Genomic DNA, 20,954 nt, shown 5'->3' on the forward strand with positions numbered 1-20,954 from the left:
CTAGTCTTCCGCCGGGGGAGATGTAACCTGGTACTAACAAATGGCGCGGAATCAGGAATTCCATGGATCACAAATAGTAGTTTGTAACAAATGGCGATGGATCACAAATCATGAAATATCAGATTTTAAATAAAAAATATAATATAGGTATGGGGCTTATCAGTAGGAATGAAGGGGAATAATTTTAGGAGCGACGAAATCGTCAGCTTAAAAAAGTTAATCATAATATATGTAATTTAATTTAATTTTTAAAAATATAATGCTATCTCGATCTGATTTTAATAAAATGACGAAGCATTAGTTTTTTAGGGAATTGTACAAAATAATCAGCACGGATAAAAAGGAATATTGTTCGGGAGACGAATTGGAAAACTTTAAAAAAAGTTAGGACCTTGTGAATAGATGTAGAATATTTAAATATTAAAATATCATATATATTTGGTCAAATAATTTAATGAACCACGTATCGTTTTATTTTCCGAGTAATACAAAATAAGCAGTAAGAATAAAAGGGAATTATGGTAAATGCGATGAAATGGCAAGTTTTAAAAAGGCAGGATCCTTAAGAATAAATATATAATTTTATTGAAATAATAAATAATAAAAATAAAGTACTATGTATATGAGGAAAGGCATGAAAAGAAAAATGGTACGGAAAAAAGGGTAAGAGAAAAGGAAGGAAAGGAGAAGGGAAGAAAGGTAAAAGAAAAGGAAAAGAGGGGAAAATGAGAAAGCAAAGAAAATGTAAAGGAAGGGGAAGAGAGAAAGGGAAGGTAAGTGAAAGAGAAAGGAAAAGTAGAAAGAGAAAGTAAAAGTAGAAAGAGAAAGTAAAAGTAGAAAGAGAAAGTAAAAGTAGAAAGAGAAAGTAAAAGTAGAAAGAGAAAGTAAAAGTAGAAAGAGAAAGTAAAAGTAGAAAGAGAAAGTAAAAGTAGAAAGAGAAAGTAAAAGTAGAAAGAGAAAGTAAAAGTAGAAAGAGAAAGTAAAAGTAGAAAGAGAAAGTAAAAGTAGAAAGAGAAAGTAAAAGTAGAAAGAGAAAGTAAAAGTAGAAAGAGAAAGTAAAAGTAGAAAGAGAAAGTAAAAGTAGAAAGAGAAAGAGAAAGTAAAAGTAGAAAGAGAAAGTAAAAGTAGAAAGAGAAAGTAAAAGTAGAAAGAGAAAGAGAAAGAAATAATGTAAGTGAAAGAAAATATGAAATAGAAAGAAAAGAGGAAAGGAGGGAAAGAAAAAAGGCATGGAAAAGCGAAAGAAAAGAAGGGCAGAGAGTTTCATTTATTGCTAAAATAAAAATAGCTAGGAATCTTTCTTATATAACTCCTAGAAAATATTTTAACTTAATCTGAAATTAATATTAATAGATGCTAATGAAGTAAACTCCTGTATTTAAATTTTTCAATAAATCACTAAAAATGAGGGAAATAAATACTCATTTGAATAAGCATCTATTAATATTATAAGCATCTATTAATATTATTTTCAATATTACCTTTAGAATTTTTAGAAGATATAAGCGAGATTTATAATTTTTAAGGGCAAGGAAAAAAAGGCGAATGGAAGGAAAAAGGAGAATGGAAGGAAAAAGGAGAATGGAAGGAAAAAGGAGAATGGAAGGAAAAAGTAGAATGGAAGGAAAAAGGAGAATGGAAGGAAAAAGGAGAATGGAAGGAAAAAGGAGAATGGAAGGAAAAAGGAGAATGGAAGGAAAAAGGAGAATGGAAGGAAAAAGGAAAAGAAGAGGGAAAGAGAGAAGCGAAAGGAAAAGTGAAAGAAATATGAAAAGGTAAATAGAAAATTAAAAGGCAAAGAAAAAGAAAAAGAAAAAGAAAAAGAAAAAGAAAAGGGAAAAAAATATAAAAAGGGAAGGGAAAAAGAGAAAAGGGGAAGGGAAAAGAGAAAAAAGAGTAAGGTAATAAGAGAAATAAAAAAAAAGGAAAAAAAAGGAAAGGAAAGGAAATTGAAAAAGGAAGAATGAAAAGGGAAGGTTGAAAAGAAAAATGGTAATGAAAGGAAAAATGAAAGAAAAAGAAAAAGAAAAAGAGAAGAAAGGCGAAGGTAATATAAGAAATAAAATGGAAAGAAAAGAAAAGAAAAGAAAGGAGAAAGGTGAAGGGAAAAGAAAAAGAAGAAAGGGGAAGGTAATAAGAGATATTAAAAGGAAAGGAAAGAGAACGAAAAAGAATATGGAAAATATCTTATACCTTAATAATAAAAAATAAAGTATATATAAATATATATATATTCTAAAATACGTTCCCAAAGAATAATTTCCCTTTTATTTCATCTAATAATACACATGATCTAAAGCAAAAGAATACAAAATGTTATCAATCTCTTATTAGAAATCAATTGAAAAACATCTATATCTGTCAATTACATATCAACAGATTTAACCGAAAGGAAATTAAAAAGGGAAGAGAAGAAAGGAAGGAAAAGAAAAAGGGTAATGAAAGGGAAAGTAAAAAGGAAGAAAAGCGAAGGTAATAATAAGAGAAATTAAAAGGGAAAGGAAGGAAAAGAGGAAGGAAAAGAGGAAGAAAAAGGAATATGGAAAATAAATTAAAAAGGAAAAGGGTAATGAAAAGGTAAAGATAAGAGAAAGGGAAAGAAAAAGACAATCGAAAAGAAAATGGGAAAGTAAGAGAAAAAGGGAAATCGAAAGGAGAAGGAAAAGAAAAAGAGAAATAACAAGGAAAAGAAAGAGGAAAGTGGAAGAAGAAAAACATAAAGGAATTATAATGTAATGAAAAGGGGAAAGAAAATGAGAAGAGCAATAGGTAAAAAAGAATAAGGAAAAGGGAAAGAAAACAGTAAAGAAAAGAGGAACGGAAAAGAGAAGGAATAGGAAAAGGAAAGTAAAGGGAATTGGGGGAAGAAAAAATGAAAAAGGGAAAAAAAAAGGATAAGGGAAAGAAAAAGGATAAGGGAAAGAAAAAGAATAAGGTAAATAAAAAGGATAAGGGAAAGAAAGAGGATAAGGGAAAGAAAAGAGAAAAGGAAATAGAAAAGATGTAGGGAAATATAAAGCGAATCGGGAAAGAAAAGGAAAAAGAAGATGATAAAAATGAGAAGGAAAAAAAAAGAGAAGTCACGCAGAGGAGTCAATATTGGGTACTACAACTCTCAAGAAATAGTAGGAATATCATTAATAGCTAAAATAGATGTACTCTAAAATATAAGTAAGTATAAGAAGAACAATTATTCTTTTTTAGAATATATATATAGATGACTAACTTTATGTAGATTTAATTGGGTTTCACGATCTCTGGAATGTTTATTTTGTTGATTACTTGCCATCTTTTCCTTTTATTAATGATATATAATTCAGCATCAGTACAATCATTGAGAGAAGTTAAGACAGGCAGTGGCGTCACTCAGCCCCCCTGAAAAATTTGAATAGCCCCCCTGAAGCAAAATTTTTTTAAAATGGAATCTTAACCCCTTGAACTAAAAAGAAATTTTTTATATTGCTCCCTGAACGATTTCTTTTGTAAATCTATTAAGTAATATATAGTTTAATTTTATTATTTAAAAATTAATAAGACTATCTACATATTTATTAATTGAATACTATTTTATTAGATTAGATTAATACATATAATTTAACTTATATTTTCAGTATGTCAGCTTGCAATCAAATTTTGTGTTAAAAATAGAATATCAATATCACTCACTAAATATTAATTTAGCATTAACAGTTGAAGCTTAATTGACTATTATTATCTATATTATAATTTTCCGATGTCCTAACTACGTCATCGTGACGTCATGTCATCGCTACGTCATGTCATCGCTACGTCATGTCATCGGTATGTATTTATTTTTATTTTTTTTATTTGTTGATTTTATTTATTTATTTTATACAAACAGATGAATGGAATTTCGAGAATTGATGGTGTACACATACCTAACATGGATTGAGAGATTTGAAAAATCGTTTTTGAATTGATAAAAACAATATTCCCTCAACTTTGTAAATATGAATGAAACTTTTTATTTCACTTAATCCTTTCTTTATTTTTTAGACTACCTTATCAATTTTCATCTCATATTATCAATTACACATTAATGATATCTCTACAAGATACTCAACTTGTAAATTTATTTTGAACATATTCACAATTTTTGTCAGTATTTACATTACAATTTTTTATACTCACATTTTTCTTTCATAACAAATAATTAAAAAGATAACCAAGTATATTTAAATATTCTTATTCTAACCTATTTATAATCTCCAATCCTTATAAATAACTCTTTCTTTATTTTTTCCCCTCCCTTAATGAATTTATTTATCACGAAATTTTATTATCTCATTCTTTTCTTTCTATCTCTATTATCTATTAACCACTATTTCTCAAAACCTTATCAATTCCTTTAATTTAATTTTTATAATATAATAAATTTATACCTTCTTTCCCCTACCCTTTTTTAATCTTATTTTTTAATTACCTTAAAATTAATTAACCTTAATCTTAACAACATTACATTCATCATGTTATTTTTTAACTTTTAGAATATCATAATAGGCTTGATAAGTCCCTCAAAAATTTTTTTTGATGATAGCCAAACCTTATCAATTCCTTTAATTTAATTTTTATAATATAATAATTTTAGCCTTCATCCCCCCCCCTTTTTAATCTTATTTTTTAATTACCTTACAATTAATTAACCTTAATCTTAATAACATTATATTCATCATGTTATTTTTTAATTTTTATAATATCATAATAGGCTTGATAAGTCCCCCCAAAATTTTTTTTGATGATAGCCCTCCAACTACTAGAAATATGCATCTAATATTGACCCATCTACTGGTTTTACATTATTTTAATGTTTGTTTAATTTCAACAATAGTTTATTTATATTTTTGCCTGATTTCTTTATTTGTCTAGGCTAACCCTAATCCCTCACATTGCTACAAAACATGCTATTAAATAAGCAAAGAAAATAATGACGATTAAACAAACGCCTTACCCGTTCTATAGTTACTGGTAGACAAAATAATAAAGAACTACGCTTGAAATGAACTCATCTGGAGGTTTATTTTGTTTTTTTATCTATTTTTATTTTATTTTCACCCAGTTCTCAAAATTATATTATCACCACTATCACAATCCCTATTCCTCAGCCTATTTTTTAACAAATTTAAACATTTAATTCCTATCATTCACTTCACTAGGAGTTAATATAAATATTACTTTATCCGATTCTCTGAAAAACTTTAATGAATATTTAGAGGAATGTTCAAACTTGAATGTACAGTACGGCCAATTTCATCAACTTTATTAATGGAAAAATATGCAGTAGTTCTGTCGTGGCCTTTAAAACAATACTTACGACCGTTTTATGGTTGAGTTAACATTGTCGTTCATGATTCTATTTTAGAGGGGGATACCAATGCTAACATTGACAGAAATATCGTTTTGCGTGTTCAAACTTGAATGTACAGTACGACCAATTTCATCAACTTTATTAATCGAAATATATGCAGTAGTTCTGTCGTGTCCTTTATAACAATACTTACGACCGTTTTATGGTTGAGTTAACATTGTCGTTCATGATTCTATTTTAGAGGGGGATACCAATGCTGACATTGACAGAAATATCGTTTTGCGTTCTTACCAGTATCCCAAGGCATAGGCATATCATCTTTATCAGGACGTAATGTGTTTTGTACACTGCTTTGTTAATCCGTCATCACTTTCATCTACAACCCTAAATGATATAAAATTATACATTAATTATTTCCTCTCCAGACGACTGCCCAAATTTATTTTGTCGCTTTTTCCATCAAAAATTAAAATGTCAACAAGGATTTGCTCTTATTTTATCAAATACATAATAAATAATCCTCATTATTTTTTTAAAAAATTATCCTAAATTTATATGTCAATAAAAAAAAATATCTTAAAAAATATATAAATAATTTGCATATAAGTTTCAGTAGTGTTTAATGGCATTTTTGTAATTTAAATAGACAGCATTTTTTTTTTACTTAACATAAAAAAATATATATCCCTTATCAAATTCTTTGACAAATAATTTCAGAAATGCAAGACATGCATTAAATTTATCTGAAAAACAACAATAACCCTATATAATAAACAACATATTTTTTAGATATAATTGTAGTTGATCATATTACAAAAAAGTATAAGATTCGGTTATTTTTATTTTATTTGTCTTGATTCTCTAATAAGTGGTTGCCCAGGCCTTCACACTTTGCCTTAATACGGAATTTACATGTTTTCTTTCCATATTAGACTAATTGGTAAATCAGATATTTCCCGTTCATGTGATGATATTAAAAATTTAACTATCTCCGAGGCGGGAAAAAATTTTTAATAATGGGTAGGACCAGGCTTGAAACCTCAAAATTAATATTAGCTTGCTGACTTGGGAATATCTTTCACGAATTATTAAGGGTTAAGCTGGGCTTGCCTTTTTAAAATTATAGGATCTTGGATGCTTCCTAATATTGTGAGCTTGAACCTGGTATGACATCTATCGTAAAAAATGAATAAAAATCTCATTCCCCGTCATTTTTGACGGGCTTTCTACTAGTTTAAATTATTATATAACCCTAATTAAATAAATATAATCATTTATTAATTGAAAATTAAAAAATTTAATATTGTAATTAGCCGAGTTCAAAATGACTAATCAACTATATATTTATTTTTAAATTTTATTATCATAAAAAGTAAGTAATTAGACATATAGTTTATAATCCTTTATTATATACAGTTGTTTATAAAATATTAAATAAAATGCCACTTTTATAGACATATTTGTCAGTTATATAATATATTACAGTTAATATTATAATGAATTATACTATTAAATGCTTTTGATAATAAATATAATAACAATTTGCATTTAAGTATTTAACGCATTGGCGTACACAGTAGGGGGGGGGGGACAAATCCCCCCAAAGCCAAAATGCAGATGCCGGACATATTTTTCAAAAATATTATTTTTTATATTTTATTATATTTATTCATATCTATTTCTTTTTTAATTTTTATATTATTACCTTTTTCATTTTCTAATTTACTTTATCAATTAATTTCATTTTCAAGTTTTTGTGGCGTAATATTTATCTATTATTTTTAAATTTCCCGGTATTATAATTTTCAAATTATAACTGAATTTTTTAAGATTCATCATAAGATTATTTTGAAGAACCTTGTAATAGTAAGGATGGGATAGTAAAATAAGAATTTTAGGTATTTAATTTAGCAAAAGAATGAGATTGCAACAATGTGCAGCAATAATTTTTTTAAAAATAATTTTAATTTAATAACTAGAGTACAATGATCATCCATATGATATAGCCAATTTTTTAGATAAAGATAATATTAGCCTAGAAGAAAGACATATACTTCTTAAAAAGGTATATATTAAAGATACCTATGATAAATATTTTATTTAATAATAGATTTATATTCCATCCCTTAATTTTCAATTTCCCAAAACTTTATGTGCTAATCGAAAGTAAAAATTTCAAAATAGCTATTTTACAAGGTGGTTATTGCTAGCATACTCCATCCGAGACAGTGGAGCATATTGCAAAATATGTGTCCTGTTTGGACCACGATATGTTGGCATAAATCTAGTTAAGCTTAACACTCTTGTTAAGACTCCTTTCAATAAATACAAAGATGCGGGGGAGATTTTTGAAAATCATCAGAAAATAAATTATCACAAAAGCTGTGAACTGATGATTTCCTCAAAAGAATCAATTCAAAAAGGGGATATGATTCCCATTTCAGCAATAATTGATAAAAATAGGGTTAAAATTGCAAAAGAAAATAGAGGCAAGATAAAACTAACTATTGAGGCTATTTTATATTGTGGCTTGCAAGGCCTAGCACTTCGTGGCCACAAGGATTCAGGAAGCTTAAATTTTAATAATAATGATAACGAAGGTAATTTTCGTGGACTTTTAAAATTTAAAGCATTAGGAGATCCTGTATTAATGGAGAGCCTCATTAGTACCAATAAAAATGTTACTTATCTCAGCCCTAGGATACAAAATGAGATAATTGATATTTGCAACAATATCATTTTAGAAAAATTGATTGTTGAAATCAGTTCTGCCCCATGCTTCTCAATTTTAGCAGATGAGACCACGGACATTGCTGGCATTGAGCAGATGTCGTTGTGTGCGCGATATGTAGATACTCATAAAACATTATCAAGGAAATGTTTAAAAAATTAAAAGTAATAATTAATCTTATTATATAATTATTTTCAAAAATATAGCTAAATATAAATATGATACGTGGGCAAGGGTATGATGGAGCACGTGCAATGAGTGGACAATTCAATGGGCTTCAGGCATTTTATAAAAAAAAATGCCCAACAGCTATATATGTCCACTGTGCTGCCCATTCATTCAACTTAGCAATATCGGATTCATGTTCTTTACCATTGATATCAAATTGCTTAGGTTTTTAATTATTAAAATTAAATTTTTTATATTTATATCAGGTAAAATATCTAGCATCTATGAGATGTTTAGATACCCCAAGCGTCAAAATATTTTGAACAGAATTATATCTGAAACTCCTTGCCCAACAAGGAGAAAAAAATTGCAAAAAGCTTGTCCAACAAGATGGAGTCTTCGACATCAAGCAGTAACAGCTTTTATCGAGTTAGAAGAGCCGATTATTAATGCTCTTACAGAAATATCACAATGGTCTGAAAGAGATATTTCTTCAGAAGCAAGCAAGTTACTGGATTCAATACTTATACCAAATTTTTTTTTCGCATTAGAATGTATTAATAAATTATTTAATTATACAACTATTTTATGTAATGCTTTTCAAAAACATGATATTGATTTGATTGAGTGATGAGAATAGCAGAGACAATTTTATTAGAACTCAAAGATAGAGCTAATGCTGATGAGGAATTTCATATTTTATATGTTAATGTTGAATCAAAAGCAGAGCTATACGAGTTCAATATTTGTCTCCCTCGACTTGAAGGCAAACTTATCGTCCATATATTAATATAGGGTCAATAGAAGAATATTGTAAAATAAATGTCTTTATACCTCTTTTGGATACATTTATAACCCAAGTAAATGAAAGGTTTTTAATTTATCAAGAAACACTTAACAATCTGCAGATATTACTTCCGCAAAAGCCCTCTGAACCTTTTTCAGATGGTGATAGAAAAAAAATAAAATATTTGAAAGATTTTTATCATGAAGACATTAATGTATCTCATGATGCTTTATTTGCTGAATGCCAACTATGGTATAAAAGATTAACTATGGTTGATATAGTCCCAAAAAATGCTATGGATGCTTTGCATCATTTCAAACATTTTTTAGGTTATTTCCCCAATATATTGAAATTATTATATATATTAGCAACTCTTCCCATTAGTACTGTAACTAATGAGAAAACATTCTCTTCTTTAAGAAGATTAAAAACGTACCTAAGAAGTACAACTTCTGAAAGTAGGTTGAATGGTCTGGCCCTTTTGAATATTCATAGGCATTTGACGCCAAACACGGATGAGATAATTAAAAAATTAGCTCACTCCCAACGAAGATTGGATTTTACATTATAAAAATATAATGTTTCTATAATATTTTTTGTGCTATCATTTTTTAATCTCTTACATATTTTTCTTTTACATAAAAAATATAATTATTCATATTTCCAACATTTAGATTTTTTATACTTTATATATAAACTTTAAAGGCTCAAAAAAATTTAAATTTCTATTATGGATTATTTATTTTATAGTCATCATATGCTGGTTATATCCATTTAATATTTTATAATTCAGATTTATTTAAAGTATTTATATGCCGCCGTTTATATCCGTTTAATATATTTTAAATCAAATTTATTTTTATATACCGGTTTATATATTTATTTTTTTATGATTCATATTAATTTAAATTTGTATATTAGAAATAGTTATTAGTCCTAATAAATTTATGCTTGATATTTTTAAATAACAATAATTTTATTTTAAAAAATTTTAATTATCCCCCCTCCCCCCCACACCAAATTCCTGCGTACGCTACTGATTTAACGCCATCTATTTAGTTATAAATAATTTTAAAAATTAAACATTTTATTATTCATCTTACAATTGATGTAATTTTGATATCTTTTCTTCTCTTTTTTTACGTGTTTTTAGGAAAGCTATTTTTTTCTTTTCGAAAAACAGTTTTGATTTAAATTTTTAATACAGGTATATTTTTGATATTATTACAAACTACTATTATTTTAAGATATATATATATAATAAACCAACTAGAGGTGGTGCGACAATATATAAAATCTTAATTGTTTCATCATATTATTCTGGTCTTTATTTTATTTGCATAACTATTTCTTCCAAAGATTTTTAGTGTTTTTATTTTATCAATTTATCCAACATAATAAATTCTGATATTAGTTTATTTGTGTTGCTATGTAATTTAAGATTATTATTACAGTCGCTGAGACCATATGATAGCATATTTTAGATAAACAATAATGGTCAATATATAGTCGTTTATATATCATTTAATGGAAGATATTTAGAAATTTAATATCTCACAAGAATTTTCGATTAATTATCTAGCTTCCATCATGTCATCTAAAAGGAAGCTCTAACCACCATATAGTTTTATGATTTGGATTGGTCGTTTATACTCTTTTCTTCGAAAATTGTTGATTTGGTTAAGGCCTATAAATTTTTCCTTATTAGTCCATTCTATAAAACATTGTCTAAAATGGTAACAGAGAGTTATATTAGTTTGATAACCTTTTGTCAATGTAAGTTGCTAAGAATTATATTATTGCATTATGTGGTTTTTAAAAACTATTATCAGTTGAAGCATATGAATTAATAAATCTTTTTTATTACTTGTAATTCTTTAAAAGCAAAATTTTTTTATATCAGTAATTGAAAATATTTGATACTGTAATTAGTAGATTTTATATTAAAAAAAATTATTTTTAGAAATGTCATGTATTGTTTTAATTATTTATATGCTAGTTTATTTTGTATGCATATTATAATAAATGACAAATTATGAAATTCAGAATAGATGGTCAGAGTTAGCAAATTTTAAAAAAGTATAATATATTAATATAAAACCCGGCCGAAGGCCTGCAATATAGGGAGTATAAGTAAGGGGGGCTTTACCCCCCTAATATTTATTTTAGTTGAGCCCCCTGAGATTTACAAGGCTAGCGACGCCCCTGAAGACAGGGCCTTTTAACTAATATAAAAACAAAACAAATATTCAAAATATAATAAAAGTGCACTGAACCTCCAGGTGTTTTTCTAATTGATATCTAAAATACATAAATATAATTTACTTCAAATCTGCACAACACTGCAATTAAAATTTCACATGTAGCCAATTAGTTCTAATTTTACTTGAACATTATATTTTACTTTAAATCTGCACAATAATTAAAATTTTATGTGACCCATTAGAATTAAATTTACTTGAATAGTGTTGAGTTAAATTTTGGATAGAATGATTTGAGGAAAAACTGCACACTTTATTAGAATAGGTTGGAAAACTGAAAATCACATATATACAATTGAATTTACTTTTGAGATGAATTTAGAATAAAATGATTCCAAAAAATACTGTGTATGCAAAAGACATGATAAAATATTATTTTTTTATTAAAATATTTCGGCACAAGCTGATACAAATTAGTTAATTATGAAGCACCCTCTGAAAAAGTAATATATAAAATATATTTACCTTAATCGAATTTTATTAAGTATTTGAATTGATATTTTTGAATAACGTAATTATTTTTATTTTTAGAAATTTTTAAATAAAAATAAATAAATAAGTACCCATGACATGAAGTATTTTACCGATGGCATGACGTACCGAAGACAATGATCAGTGTAAGACCTACCATTTCAAAAAGGATACGTGATAAAACCGTTTCGCCTTTTATTTGCGGATACGACATAGCGATTAATCTACCAAACTGGATATTAAATGGGGAGGGGGGTGAGGGTTAGGAGCTTAATTTTCGTGAGCTAGCCACATGCACTGGTATATGTTATTATCCTAGAATTATTATTTAACATCTGAGGGATGATTAAAAAGAAGTTAAGGAGAGAAACCACACTCATAAATTGAATATATATTCAATTACTTTATATGACAAGTGAAAGCATAGGCGTAGCCAGGATTTTCCTAAGGGGGGGGGGGAAGGGGAATTAAAAAATACTGGAGCTTTGCACCCAGACCCCATTTGGACCCCGATTTTGCCCGGCCTTCGGGAAGATTACCTTAGTCTATATATAGTAGGCCTATTCAAAAACGTATTCGAATCGAATAGTGCATTATTCATATTAGATTCTTTTAAACGAATCGAATAATTTACTATTTAAATTCGTACGAATAATAAAATCTACTATTAGTATTCGATTCGAATTATTCGAATAATTTTCGAATAATTGAAATGAATTTTCTTAATAAAATAAATCAATCTCAAATATACTGACATATTTTTTTATTGCAAATTTGATTTCAAACAGAAAAAATTATAATAATCCGATGACAAATAAATATAATCAAGTTATAAACAAAATTAAAATATTATATTATTCATTTAATTTATAATTTAAAGCCAATTTTTAAGGCAAAGGGTTTTTCTTATATTTTCTTCTTTATACGACATGCGGTTTTTTGACAACAAATTAGTGCCAACTGAGAAAAGTCTTTCACACGCAGTTGATGTTCCTTGTATAGATAAATAATCTCTTGCCATTTTTGAGAGTATGGGGATCCTATGTGCATTTGTCTTCCACCACATTAATGGATCAGTATTACTCTTTGATCTTGGTTCACTCAGGTAAAAATTGATTTCACATAGTTGAACATAATTTTGTTTAAAAACTATGTCAAGCCTGTTTTGTTGACTTTCATTCTTATTTAGGCAGTTGTAATTATCAGCAGCTTATAAAATAAAATGATATGTATTTAAATAGGGGTAAATTAAATACCTGTATATCTGCTGTAAATCTCTTTAAACTTGTCTGTTAACCTGGATATATCAATATCAATATTATAATCATGAGATATTGATTTAAAATATTCTATTTTGAGCTTGGGATCCAATATTGTAGCTATTATTGCATCATCTGCAGTTAAATTGTAATAGCCCAACAATTTATCACATGCCACTTTGAAATCATTGTTAGAGGTTTTATGGAAACAAGGTTTCTCATTTTTTAAGTGTTCAAGAATTAGAATATAATAGGGTATAACCAAATTATAAGTAGGATAATTTTCCCCACAAACCATATTTGTAGTCTCATACAAAGGCAATAGGATAGATTTAATTTTTACAAGATCGTCCCATTCCTCCTGTATGTTATGTTAATAAAGTATTATTTACCTATTTATAAATTTTAGTTTACCTCTGATAATTGTTTTTCTTGAAGAATTATAATATTAGTTATAACTTCATTAACTAATTTTTTTATAGCAGGCTTTAACAATAAGCCCCTTTCAATCATTTGGTAGGTGCTATTCCACCTTATTTCACAATCCAATTTGGGTTTTAAAAAATTTATAGGAGGATGTAGTGAACTACATATATTTTTTAATAAATTTAATTTTTTAGGAGAATTACGTATCATCCTAATAATGTTTCGTAGTTTTATAAATTGATGGATTTAAAATTTTTAAAATTTCTTTGGATATTAAATTAATAACATAAGCAAAGCATCGAATGTGCCCTATTTTTATTGATGGATATTTTAAAGAAAATGTATCAATAAATGTTTTATTATTAGTAGCATTATCTAGAGTTATATAAAAAATTTTATTCTCCAAATTATAATTTTTAATTATTTTAATAAAGGCTTTAAATATGTTTTCACCTGAATGTTGTTCATTTATTGGAACAACATCCAAAATTATGTTATTTATTTTAAAATTATCATCAATAAAATGGGCTGTTAACCCTAAAAAAGGAACCTGAGTTGGGCTAGTCCAAATATCAGATGAAAAATTAATCTGACTTTTATTTTTGGATATTATATCCTTTACCAACTGTTCTTTTTCTGTAAATGTATTATACATATGCAATTTAAGAGTATTGGAGCTTATTGATTTTATAGAAGAATCAAGATCATTTATAAAATTTTTAAAATCAGGTGAATTAACAATTTTAAAAGATAAATTATTATTAATAAATAATTTTAGTAAGTTATCTTTATAATTAATTTTTTTAGATAAAGAAAAAGGTGATATAGGCTTTAAAAAAGTGTCAATTTTATTATTGTTACGGAGATGTGAATGAAACCTATTATAATGATTAATAAGAGGCGATGTTGTTTTGCCTTTGCATTTAATAATGCTCTTGCAATGATTGCAAGCAGCCTTTTCACCATTGAGTTGATATTGATCCCATATAATCGCTCTTTTTTGTTAAGAAATTTTGTCAATAACTATTTCATCAAAATCATTCTCCTCTAACATAATTAGGCTAGCTAACAATATTTTATTATAAAGATTAATATATTTTTATATACCTTTGGTTTGTATATATTTTTATATACTTTTGGTTTGTGTAATTTTTAATATAATTAATTTTGAAAAAATACGGGAAATTAAAATTAAAATTTTTGCTAGTCTTTTTATAAACACATCATCTGTCAGATTGGCAGGTTGTCAAATAGAAATGACAAATGTTAGATTATTTTTAAAAAAAGCAATTTATTAAATATTACGAATAATTCGTTTTATTCGAATCGAATAAATGATTATTCGTATTCGGATAAAACAAATAATTTATTATTCGTATTCGTAATTATTCGTATCTATTCGAATTATTCGAATCGAATATTCGAATTTTTTTTGAATAGGCCTAATATATAGTCATAAAATTTTTTACAAGATAGGAGGTTAATTTTACTAAATAAAAATAAGCCTGGAACAAATTTGAAATGTATTTTTATTAGTTTATATAAAATATAATAAATTACTTGTATATACATTAATATAAAAGCATGGTAATAATTTATTCCAAACAAGTTTTAGAAATGTATTTATAAAAAGTAAGTAGACATATAGTTGATATTCCTCAATTATTACAAAATAATAGGTAAAATTCCATTTTTATCGACATATTTGACAGTTAGAGAATATATTATAGTTAATATTTTAACAAATTTAACTAATCAATGCTCTTGATAATAAATAAAGCAACAATTTGCATTCAATTATTTATCGCCATCTATTTATTTTAAATAAAAAATGATATTAAATATTAATCTTCATATTATTCATCCCACAATGTCCTTAAAAGATATTTCCTGATGTCCTTATCAATATTTTATAGTTTTCTGTAAAATATATAATTCGCTATATTGGTAAAAATTACTTGATTGTCATATGATAATTGATAAAATTAAATATACTGTAAATCTACGACATATAATATTCCACTGTTTGTATTGTGCTTTAATTTTTTATTTAATTTATGATTTAATTTTATCAATAGTTTTATAATTATATTTTACTTTTATTAAGATAAATAAATTAAAATTTATAAAAAGTTATTTTTGATATATTATATTATTTAGTAACTTTATGGATCTTTTCCCTTTTGTCTTAAAACTTATTTTTGGCTTATATTTCATTTCTTAAAAAGCATTTTTAGTTCACTTTTTTTATATATAAATGCTTTTTTCCAAAAATGTATAAATAAAAAAATATTAACTTTTACATTATTTCTTTCAAATTATTGTTTAAGATATATGCATACATTTTTGGGGGTCAGGGAGTGGGTGGAGAATTAAGGGGGGTATTTTTTATCAGCCTAAAATGATATTCACAAAAAGTGATAAATTTCTGAAGGAAGGGGTTTCCCTTGCCCCCTACCCCCTGGCTACGCCTATGAGTGAAAGATATTTTCGAAATTAATTCGAGAAAAATTAATTTTTAGAGGAAAAGTAATACCAAAAAAAAGATAAGCTGATGTGTGTTTTTGATATTGTGAATTATAAAATGTTTCAATAGGATGTGTTGTGATTCATGTAGTTTTAGATCAACTATAATAACATCAGTGCTTTATCTCTTTGATTTATGAATTATTTAAACTGATTGTAAAATTTAAAATGTAAAGTTTTCTAAAATAAATGATTGTTACGAGATTATTTATTTTATTTTAAATTAATAATTTAATTATATATATATTTTTTAAAATTTTACATTTTCTTTATCAAACTAAAAATCAGGCTTATATAACAATTTTCATATTAATATATAAAAAAAAAATCAATCTACACAATTTATATAAACATAAAAAAAAACAATTTAAAGGTTAGTGTTAATCGATCATATCAACATTCCACCCTTTAAAAAAATGATCTCCACTCAGGTTTTTCTTGCATGTGAATCTTATCGTGTAGTCAACGTTTCTTGATAGTTTTATTGTCATCATTAACTTTTGCTATTGAAAGTTTATTTAAAAGAAAAATATTTTATTATATATATATATTATTTTAGTCTTTATTTCATTAAAATTATTGAATTTTCTGGGCAAAATTATATTCCTGCTAGGTCTTTAAATAGCAAGACTCTGTTCTTGTACTCCTAAATTTGGATCATCATTTCTTTTAAAACTTACAGTAAAAGGTATTGCATTTGTTTTCACATGTGTCGTTTCATCAAGAGGTGCGCTACTCGTAGACCTTTTTTTAATTTGGTCTAAATGTCTTCTAATAATTTTGTCTCCTGTTTCAACTTCAAATGTTAAATTCCCATTTTTACATTTTATCGTGCCTTTGTTCCACATATTACCCTTGAAGGTTTTATACCATATTTTGTCACCACTCATGATGTTTCTATTTGAGATAAATTGCGATTAAATTCGTTCACTTTATCTTCTTGCGGTTTTATTAAATCCCATGTGGTTCTTATGGTTCTGTTGAACATCACTTCGCTTGGTATCTTGTTGGTTGTCGCATTTGGTGTGTTGCGATAATTAAATAAAAACTTTTCTAAAGCTATATCTAAGTCTATTTTCTTATTACTTTCCATATTCCTTTTCATGCATATTTTCATTGATCTTATCATTCGCTCACACTGACCATTGGACTGTTGGTGGTGAGGCGCGATGAAAATGTGATCAATTCCATGTTCACTACAAAAATTTTTGAACAGGCTACTTGTAAAATTCGTACCATTATCGCTGACTATCATATCGGGTATACCAAACAAACTGATTATTTTTAATAATTCTTTAATTGTAGACTCAGTAGTTATATCTCTCATTCTTCTAATGATAGGGAATTTGCTAAATGCGTCAACACATACCAAGAAATTGCTACCTTCAAACTGTGCAAAGTCGTTGTGCACGCGTTCGAACACTTTTACAGCTGTTTCCCATGGATTTTGTACATTATGAGGATTGTCCGCATATTTATTACACGTATCACAGTTTCTCACCTCCTGATCTATTTCAGCGTTTAGACCTGGCCACCACTAATCTCTGGCCAACAATTTCGTTTTCCCAGCACCAAGATGCCCTTTGTGTTATTCCTGTAATATCTCCTCTCTCATATTTTTTGGTATATTGATTCTATTCTCTTTAAAAAGACAATCTTTAATTAAGCTCAGTTCCATTTCCTATTTTTATATATTTTATTCTTTATCTGTTCATGATTCTTTATATTGTTAATTACCTCCATTAGTTCGATATCAATACTAGTTTCTTGAACTATTCTTTTAAAATTTATTGGTAAATCCCAAAATTTGTCATCAATTTTTTTTCATCTATCTCTTGTATCATTTCTTCTGTGTTCATTTGGAGTAATCTTGACAAACAATCCGGTACTACATTTCGTTTCCTGGCTCTATGAATTATCGTAAAGTCATAAGCTCTCATAGCCAAACTCCATTTCTGAAGTCGCATTGATATGGATGAATTATCCTTAAGTCCCTTCGTTAATATATAAACGAGTGGCTTGTGATCTGTGATTATTGTAAATCTCGTGCCAATTAAATATTCTTGAAACTTTTTTACAGCGTATATAACAGATAAAGCTTCCCTCTCTATATTAGTGTAATTAAACTCTGATTTTAATAAAGCTCTTGACGCGAAAGCAATGGGTTTCTCTTTACCATCACCTTCAATATGAAATAAGACTGCTCCTAGACCTTTCTTTGAAGCATCAGTTGCAATGCCTATTGGTAGATCCTGATTATAAAAATTTAACGTAGGCGGAGTACTAATCAGATTTTTTAGGTCGTCGAAGCTTTCTTGATGTGTATTATCCCATAACCATTTGTCTTTATTAACCATTTTGTATAAAGAATCAGCTATGTCCACAAAATTAAATAAATATTTTCGATAATAGCTCGTCATCCCCAAAAAAGTTGTCAATTCATCTTTTGTCTTCGGTTCCGGCATGTTAGAAATAGCTTTTATCTTATCATCGTTGGGATGTATACCATGTTTGTCTATATCATGTCCCAAAAAGCGTATTTTATCTTGCAGGAATAAACTTTTGTTGAAATTGGGGGTTAATCCATACTTGATGATCTTTTCGAATACTTTTTTAATGTTCTCCAAATGTATCTCATCGTTATCACCTGTAATTAACAAGTCGTCAATGTAAAATATAACATCTTTTAAATCTCCGAAAATGTTATCCATAGTTTGTTGGAATATTGCCAACGAAGTTTTTAAACCAAACGGCAGTCTCGTAAACCTATAATAACCCTTATGTGTCGATATCGTAAGAAAATCTTTTGATTCCTTGTGTATGGGTATTTAGAGAAACGCGTTTTTAAAATCTATCTTGGTAAATTTTTTGCCTTTAGATAATTTTTCGATTAAACAATTTATACGTGGTATAGGGTCAGTGGCGTAGCTAGGAATTTTCCTTAGAGGGGGTCCATACATATATAAGACTGGGGGGCTTCGCCCCCCAGACCCCTTTAACGGGCCTTCGGCTCTTTAGCCCGGCCTTCGACCGGGTTTATCTTAAAAATCATAACAATATCTTCGATATTATATAATAAATTTAGTTAATGCATCAATAATATATTATTATAATTTCGTAGATTATCTCAAATTATCATTCCACGAACATCAAAAATATAAATATTCATGGTATTTATTTGATATAAAGTAACTTTTAAGTCTTTTGAACGTATAATCTAAAAAAAATATTTGCTCTGGGAGGGGTCCAAACCCGAAAACCACCGCCGTAGCTACGCCACTGTATAGGGTACTTGAAATCTTGTAAAGCAGGGTTGATAGTATTTTTGAAGTTAGCACAGAGCCTAAGTGAGTCATCGCTCTTATAAACGGGAGTGAGAGGACTAGCCCATCTAACATCTTCAACAGGTTCAATAATTTTATCGTTTATCCACTTTTGAAGTTCTTTTGTTATCAAATCAAGTCTAGAATATGGTATACGCCTTGGCGGTATGATTTTCGGTGTGGCATCGTGTTTTAAAAGTAATTTGACATAGCTGCGTAGCATTGGTTTTTGGTTAAGTTTAAAATTGCATTGTTTGATTAATTCTTGTATGGTATTATCATAATCATCCTCGACCATATTCACAAATTTATCTAGTATATTCCCAAAAACAGTTATCCAGGTCCTTCCTAACAGTGCAATCTTATCACTCTGGACTACATAAGCAGTTAAGATTTGACTTTTGTCCTCGAATTTTGCCTTGACTTTGGTAGTTCCTAATACATTTATTGTGTTTCCATCATATCCAGTTAATTTAATATCTGATTTATTTAAGATTTTTACTCCAATCTTTTTCGCGATATGAATCGGTAGAATACTATACCTCGAGCCGGTATCAATCTGCATCAAAATAGGCATGTCGTTCAAATATACCGTGACCTTATAAGTATCGTTCGCTGTGTAATTATTATCAGTATCCATATTGTTTATGTCTAAATTGTATAAATTATATTCTTTTCTTCCTAGTTTGTTATTATCATCTTCTTTTATCTCTTCTATATATACAGTGTTTACTTTATTTGTATATAGTGATTGATTATTGTCGTTGTTATGATATTTACAATTGCATACTTGATTTCTTCCTTGATTTCCATTATTATGATTATCGTTATATCTTTGAATAAATCTTGAATCGTTATAATGTTTGTTATATCTGTAATTATAATCATTATTAAATCTATTATTATTATAGTTATTGTTATTATAACTAGCTCTATTATCCAATCTCGAAGAATTATTGTACGATCCTGGATAGTTTGCTCTGACGTTGTTGTAATAAACTCTACTATCACTTAGCAAACATTCATTTTTTAAAATGCATAATCTATTTACCCATTTGATGTAACTTTCGTTTTACCTTGTACAGCTGCGTTAAATAATAATAAGTTGGAACTTGTAGATTTCCTCGGGTGTAATAACCTAATCAATATCGATGGATTGATGAAGTCGATAGGTGAACATATCGATTTAAGTTTGATATATACCTCATCTGGTAGTCTACTTGTAAAGGAACCTGCTTTTTCGATGTCCGAGAACTGAGTGTCCTTGAAGATGTCTTCGAATCTACTCAAAAAAGATCACCATTTCCTGAGTATATTGGAAATTCAATATTTATATTAACATTATTATTGAGAGTCTGTTTCATATTTATTTAAGATTTGCCACCATAAAGTTTTCTAAAATAAATGATTGTTACGAGATTATTTATTTTATTTTAAATTAATAATTTAATTTTATATATATATTTTAAAATTTTACATTTTCTTTATCAAACTAAAAATCAGGCTATTATAACAATTTTCATATTAATACATAAAAAAAAATCAATCTACACAATTTATATAAAAAAAAATCAATTTATATAAACATAAAAAAAAACAATTTAAAGGTTAGTGTTAATCGGTATTTAACGTATTTTTGTTGATTCTAGCAGTTTTCAAAATATCATATAAATATT

General features: G+C 27.4%; 1 protein-coding gene across 1 annotated transcript; it reads left to right on the forward strand.

Moving 5' to 3' along the window:
• The first annotated feature begins 1,545 nt into the window (after window positions 1–1,545).
• Window positions 1,546–12,754, forward strand: LOC135929356 (zinc finger MYM-type protein 1-like). The gene is made up of 6 exons (XM_065465898.1): window positions 1,546–1,775; window positions 2,380–2,472; window positions 7,523–8,174; window positions 8,264–8,450; window positions 8,492–8,732; window positions 12,625–12,754. Exons 1-6 carry the CDS (start codon window positions 1,546–1,548, stop codon window positions 12,752–12,754), a joined length of 1,533 nt encoding a protein of 510 aa, XP_065321970.1.
• Window positions 12,755–20,954: the final 8,200 nt, after the last annotated feature.

The sequence above is a fragment of the Gordionus sp. m RMFG-2023 genome, chromosome 1 (genome assembly GCF_954871325.1).
Source record: "Gordionus sp. m RMFG-2023 chromosome 1, tfGorSpeb1-WG-v2, whole genome shotgun sequence".
In the NCBI taxonomy this organism is placed as follows: domain Eukaryota; kingdom Metazoa; phylum Nematomorpha; class Gordioida; order Chordodea; family Parachordodidae; genus Gordionus; species Gordionus sp. m RMFG-2023.